Below are 7,526 nucleotides of genomic sequence, written 5' to 3' on the forward strand. Positions count from 1 at the left end.
TAGATGGAACTCCATCTAGTATGAAAAGACCTCAAGAATATCTTTCGTTTGATATATATTATTAGTTTTACAAGGAATCTCTATTATCATCAGGAAAAAAGAAAAATGGTTAACTGCTTTTCAGACTAGATCAAGTCTGAAAATACGTCAAGAATTTCTGTTAATTGATATAAATTTATACAGTTTTGTAATGAATCTCGATTATCATAAAAAAAGGGAAATTGTTAACGTCTTTTCAGACTAGATGGAACTCCATCTAGTATGAAAAGACCTCAAGAATATCTTTCGTTTGATATATATTATTAGTTTTACAAGGAATCTTTATTATCATCAGGAAAAAAGAAAAATGGTTAACTGCTTTTCAGACTAGATCAAGTCTGAAAATACGTCAAGAATTTCTCTTATGTGATATATATTTTTAAAGTCTTACAAGGAATCGATTTTGTCATCACCAGACAAAAGCACAAATTCTTAACGTCTTTTCAGATTAGATGGAGCTCCATCTAGTATGAAAAGACGTCAAGAATTTCTGTTATCTGATATCAATTTATAAAGTTTAACAATGAATCTGTATTATCATCAGAAAAAAAGAGAAGTTGTTAATGTCTTTTCAGACTAGATCTAGTCTGAAAATACGTCAGGAATTTTTCTTGTGTGATGTGTGTGTATTTATTTAAAGTTTTACAAGAAATCGTTTTTGCCATCATCAGAAAAAAAATTCTTGACGTCTTTTCATACTAGATGGAGCTCATTGTAGTCTGAAAATACGTCAAGATTTTCTGTTACGTGATATAAATTTATACAGTTTTATAATGAATCTCTATTATCAGAATGAAAGAGAAATTATTCACGTCTTTTCAGACTAGATCTAGTCTGAAAATACGTCAAGAATTTCTCATATGTGATATATATTTTTAAAGTTTTACAAGGAATTTGTATTATCATCATCAGAAAATAAAACAAGAATTCTTTACATCTTTTTAGACAAATGGAGTTCAGTCTAGCCTGAAAATACGTTAAGAATTTACGCGATATAAATTTATACAGTTTTTTAATGAATCTCTATTATCATCAGAAAAAAGAGAAATTGTTGACGTCTTTTCAGACTAAATCTAGTCTAAAAAGACGTTATAAATTTTCATTTCAATTTTTTACGTCAGGAATTTCTCTTATGTGATATACCATTGTAAAGTTTTACAAAGAAATTGTATTATCATCATCAGAAAAAAAACAGAGATTCTTAACGTCAAGAATTTTTGTTATCTTATATACATTTTTTAAGTTTTGTGAAAAGAAAAAAAAAACAGAATAAAAGCGAAATAATGCGTTAGTTTTACATCCAGGAAAAAATGAATTTTGGCTTTGTATTTTGCAGCAGAACCGAGTGAAGTTCCTGATACGTTTGACGATGTACGGCATTACGCGTACGAAGGCGATGGGAATTCCAGCGGTTCTTTGTCATCTTTGGCTTCATGTAAGTTAACATTTTATTTTATTTTTTCGAATTATCTTATTAACAGGATTCACCGGCTAAATTTAATTTAAAAACCGGGAATTTACTTCCGATTGCAGAACAAATAAAGTTTTCTTTGTTTTAATAATTTTTTTTCAATTAAGAAAAATGTTTTCTACTTTATCTACAGTCGCAGATTTTGCAAGTTATTTTAGTTTACTCTAATTAAAACATAATTTTATATAGAATTTCTGTTATTTTCCATTAAAAAAAAAACATTTTGCAATTTTATTTTCTGCGATTTTTTTCGCCGACTTAAGTTTAACAATCGCATTGATGACACTTGAAAAAAATTTTCTTTATTTTTTCAAAAAATTGATTTATCGCTGTTCGCGTAATCCTTTTGGAACAAGAAATTTTCGAAAATAATTATCGTTTTTATTTTTGGCTGGGGAGTTCCCGAAAACAAAATAATAATTTCAATTAGAACAAGGAATTTTTCACATGAAATTCCAAGTCGGAATTTGTAATAGAACATTTCGTTACTTTTTTTTAAATTATTATTTTTATTATAATTTTGTTTTTAAATTTATTTTTATTGAAAACTCATCTCTGGGTGAAAATGCGACTACTTTGTGGAAAATCAAATTTTTAAACTAAACATTTAATTTTTCCAGTATAAAATCTAAATATTTTGGTGAAAATCCATTTTTTTTCTATGAATGAGATTTTTAACAGAAAATTTAACTATTCTATTTTTCGTGGAAACCGTATCTTTTTGGATAAAAATTTAAATTTAAGGTTGAAAATTGATATTTTTTATTTAGAAACTAAACTATTTGTTTGAAATTTTATGAACTTTGTGAAAATGTCGCTTTTTTTGAAAATTGAAAATTCATCTTTTTGATATTAAATTCAACTTTTTCCGTTGAAGATTCACAATTTAAGTTAAAAATTCATCAGTTTGGTTGAAAGTTAATTCTTGGAACTGAAAATTTGAATGTACTTTTTTTGATTGAACATTGATGTTTTCTTTTTCAAAATTCTGCAATTTGAATGAAAATTTGTATTTTTGAATTCAAGATTTAACTATTTCATTGCAAATCCACATATTTTGTTAAAAATTGATGTGATTTTTTTTTTTGTACAAAATTATCTTTTACTTTGCAATTTATTATTTTATCATTTTATTTGAAAATTTATTTTTTTAGTTTAGAAATAAAATTGCTATTGTAACTATTTTTTTGAAAGTAATTTTTTTGTGGAAAGTAATATTTTAGCTGAAAAGTTAACTTATTCCAATTGAATATTCCATAGTCTTAGTTGAAAATTCATCTGTTTGGTTGAACATTACTTTTTTTTTTAACTTAAAATTTTAAGTTTTGGTTAAAAATTTGTCTTTTTTAGTCAAAATTAACTTTTTTGTTTAAAAATTCAACTATTTCAGTTGAAGATTCATTGTTATAGTTAAAAAACTCTTATGTTTGATTAAAATTTTTTTTACTTGAAATATTACTATTCCATTTTCGGTTGAAAATTATTTTTTTAGTTTGTTTAGTTTTGTTGAAAATTCAAATGTTCCAGTTAAATATTCTTCAATTTAGTTTAAAATTTATCTTTTTGGTGTAAAAATTAAATATTCCTGTTGAATATTTATCATTTTAATTGAAAATAAATCATTTAGTTTGAAAATGTAATATTTTTTTAAAAATAGTTTCGTTTTTCTTGTAAATTTATCTCTTTGATTGAACATTTAAAATTAAATTAAAGTATTTTCTATAAAATTCGCCTTCTTTGGTAAGAATTATTCTTCTTATTTGAAAATTCATCTTTTTCGTTTAAAAAATCAACTTTACCACTTAAAACTGAATAATTTCAATTGAAAATTTATCCTTTTTGTTTAAAACTCAAATATTCTTTTTTTAATAAGGTTTTAACTAGATTAAATGTATTTAAAAAAGTTTGTTGTTCATTGTCTTTTGTCTACCTTTTTGTTTGTTTTGTTAAAAGTTAAATTAAATTTGTTTTAAACACAAATCCGTTTTTTTTGTTTTTGTAGAAAAATAATTTTTTTTAACTATTTATAACCTTTTTTTATATTCTTTTTGGTTGAAAACTCAACTATTCAGTTAAAAATGCATCTATCGTTTTCGAAATGAAAATAAAATAAAAATGTGTTTGAATTTAATTTTTTTTTCAGCTCAAAATACTAATTTTTATATTTTTTTAAATGCAAATAACGCTTTTTCAGGTACTGACGACGATGGGCAAAGTTAAATTAAATTTGTTTTAAACACAAATCCGTTTTTTTTTGTAGAAAAATAATTTTTTTAAACTATTTATAACTTTTTTTTTGTATTCTTTTTGGTTGAAAATTCAACTATTTAGTTAAAAATGCATCTATCGTTTTCAAACTGAAAATAAAATAAAAAGTGTTTGAATTAAATTTTTTTGTTCAGCTCAAAATACTAATTTTTATATTGTTTTAAATGCAAATGATGCTTTTTCAGGTACTGACGACGATGGGGATTTGCAATTCAGTTATCTTTCAAACTTTGGACCAAGGTTTAGAAAGTTAGCTGATATGTATGGCGAAGAGACGAGCGATGATGAAAGCGATGGTGCCGGTACGGAAAAAAATTTCTTGCATGTATATAAATAATATATGTATATATATATTTTTTACAAATTTTTAGAAGAAAAATTTGTCTAATTTTGATTTCAACCGTTTTTTTTTTTTTTTATCATAGTTGAATTTTTATCTTTTTCATTTATGCGATTATCCAGATTACAATGCGTAATTCGAAAATCTTTAACGTAAAAAATTTTCCATTTTTATTTTTAAACTTACCTTTTTAATTTCAAGAATTTTAAAATGCTTTCTTGAAGACTTGGACAATTAAAAATTAAAAGCATTTTGAAGTTGAAAAGTTTGGATAAAAAAACATTTTTATTTTATCAAATGTAAATATAAGTAATTTTTTTAATGGATCTGTACTTTAAGTATTAAGAAGTGAACAATGATTGATTTGGCGAAACGATTTTTATAATCCGTCCAAAATGTAAGAACTTCCAGATTTTAACGTTAAAATTGAAACTGTTTCTATTTGAATATCTTTAAAAAAATGTAAATGATTAAAACTTTATAAACTATTTTCCACTTAAAAATAACTTCATAATTATATATTTTTAATTAAAGGATTTTATTTAATTTAAAAATATTATTTCATTCCAAAATATTCAATTTTTTTTACACATTTAATTTACAAATTTTTGAATTACGACAAATAATAATTTGAAACGGAATTTGACATAAAATTGTTGTATTGGAAACATGTTTAATTTTTTAATGAAATTGTTAAATTTTGATGTATAAATAACAATTGAATATTGAGAAGTTTTGAAAATATTCAAAATTATAATACGAATTCAAAAAAAATGTCCTTAAATTCTTTCAGATACTTTTCTGACAATTTTGTTAATCTTTTAAAACAAAGCCTTTTTAAATATTCTCTTAAAAGAATTTTCCTCGGAATCTTGAAAAAATGTTTTTTAAAAGCCTTTCATAATTCTTGAAAAGCTTCAAATTTTTTTTTTTTTTTTTGAAATCTGCAAAAATATACGTTTTGTTTTAAATTAGGATATCATATCAAGATTTAAATTAATTTGGAATATTTTCAAAACTTCTAAATATCTCTTAAAATTACTGACATTTTTTCTACAAATAATAAGTGTTCAATTGTTATATATACATAAAAATGTTAAAGAATTTTTTTTTAATTTTCAGGATTTCCTCAAAATTGTAGGAATAATTTTAAAAGGTATTAAAAGAAAAATTTATGATATTTAGAAGTAGTGAATAAATTTAAACAAATTTAAAACAACTTCTAGATTTCTGAAAATTTTGAAGTAAAATTTGGCAGCTTTTGAAGGATGTTGAAACTATTTAAAATGAAAATAATTTAACTTCTAATTTAAGAAGTGTTCAGTTTAAAAAAATGTAAATTTTTCCATGTTTAATATTTCTAGCTTAAAATTTTTTTTAATAATATAATTTTTTAAATAATATAATTATGAAAAATTTAAAGTTCAATAATTGTTTTTTATTTTTCTTATTTAGAGCATTAAAAACGATAACGTGGATTTGTATTTTTGGAACTGAATCTTTGAATTTTATATTTTATAAAAGTTAAAAATTCTAAATTTGGCAGATTAAAATTTTATATTTAATTTAAAACTTTTTATACTTTTAAATTTCGATCTTAAAATTTTAAAATTCGACTGTGTCACCTTGAGTGCTTTAATTTGTAGTTTATTTTTTATTATTTTAAATAGAAAAATTTTTAGCTTTAGTGTTTAAATTTGTTTGACCCGAGAAAAATGTTTGCAAGTCGGGAATTTATTTTTTGATTACAACTGTCATCCTGAACCTTTTTTAAAAATTATATACATATATATTATATACGTATACAGGGATTAAAAACTGCCTTATGTTAATATCATCGTGATATTAATAAATAAAGTATCGAATTTAAAAATAATACAGTACTTTATACAACTAAAATGTTGATATATTTAATTTTAGAACTGTGTACTTTAGAAAAGGTTGTGAAACTCACGATTAGGTTTTGCAAATCTTTGCCTTAAATTAGGTAGCTAAACATTCCAAAACAGCTACTTTCCGACAATATTTTATAGGATTTATGAAATAATTTTAAAATCTTCCTAATCAATCCATACGAAAAAAAAAATATGCCGAGGAACAATTTCCTGAAATACTATTTTATTGTTTAATACTTTCAGAAGTTCGTGTGATTTCAATACAAGAATTTTTTTGTTGGAAAGTGAATTAGCTGTTTAGTGTAGCCGGTTCTTTGTTAATAAATAAAAAAATTTATTTGTTAGGATTTTTTTAATAAAAAATGACAGAAATGGGACTTTATTAAGACAGTTTTGGAGGGAAAAAACCCTCCAATTTTGATAGGTTCGAAATAACGGATTCTAACTTTAAAACTAGAAAATTATTTGTATCAAAAAATAAATTTTAAAGTAAAAAATTAGTGATAAAAAAATTGTATACATATATATGCATTTCACGCGAAAAAATAGAAACTCATTTTTAACAGATTAGTGTGAACTAGTTTTTTTTTTGAGGTTTCAAATATTTGATGAAATTAAAAATGACTGATCCACAATAACGATCATAAAAACGAAAAATTACCCTGGCTTGCGGAAATAATTTAAGGTTAATTTGTTTTTTATTCCTTGATTCAAAATTCATCCAATTTTTGCGAAATTAATTTTCCTTCGAGTTTCTTAATCAGAAGAAAGATTATGCTATTTTCGCAAAAATTGAAGTATCCGTTTTAAAGTGCCATACCTGTGCCATTTTTTTGGGGAGGGAATTCAAAAAATTATATTGTGTGGAATTTACTTTCACCAGCGCGAAACCGTACGTCAACTTGCTGAGAACGCTTTCAATAAGAAAATTTTTGTTCTAAAAACACGTGGATTTGACCAACTTTAACATTTTTGCTGTGTGCGTCACTCATGCAGCTGAAGCAGCTAAGAATGTATTCTATGAGCATGTATTCTATATGCATAGTCTATGTGAATATTAATTATGCTTATTCTATATGGATATATTCTATATGCATATTCTATGAGCATACATTCTATATGAATATATTATATATTCATATTCTATAAGCATCTATTATATGTGCATACTCTATGTGGATATATTCTATATGAATTATAGATTACATGCTTATACAATATGCATGTATTCTATATGCTTACAGAAAATGCATATATAATATATCCATATAGAATATATGCTTATATAATATTAATATATTCTATATGCTTATAGAAAATGCATATATAATATATGCTTATAAAATATGCATATATAATATATCCATATAGAATATGCATATATCATACATCCATATAGAATATGCATATAGAATATATGCTTATATAATGTGAATATATTCTACATGCTTATAGAATATATCCATGTAGAATATGCATATATCATACAATCATATAGAATATTTATATATCA

At 23.3% G+C, this 7,526-nt stretch overlaps 1 protein-coding gene across 1 annotated transcript in view; it reads left to right on the forward strand.

Annotated features, from left to right (window-relative positions):
- LOC117179989 (DE-cadherin-like) overlaps window positions 1–4,178 on the forward strand; it is a 61,150-nt gene extending 56,972 nt beyond the window's left edge. Inside the window, exons 12-13 of the mRNA XM_033372262.1 lie at window positions 1,376–1,474; window positions 3,964–4,178. Coding sequence (XP_033228153.1) covers window positions 1,376–1,474; window positions 3,964–4,115 — 251 coding nt within the window. The 3' untranslated portion in view covers window positions 4,116–4,178. The remainder of the gene's footprint in view (window positions 1–1,375; window positions 1,475–3,963) is intronic.
- The last annotated feature ends 3,348 nt before the right edge of the window (window positions 4,179–7,526 follow it).

Source organism: Belonocnema kinseyi, chromosome 1 (assembly GCF_010883055.1).
Source record: "Belonocnema kinseyi isolate 2016_QV_RU_SX_M_011 chromosome 1, B_treatae_v1, whole genome shotgun sequence".
NCBI lineage: Eukaryota > Metazoa > Arthropoda > Insecta > Hymenoptera > Cynipidae > Belonocnema > Belonocnema kinseyi.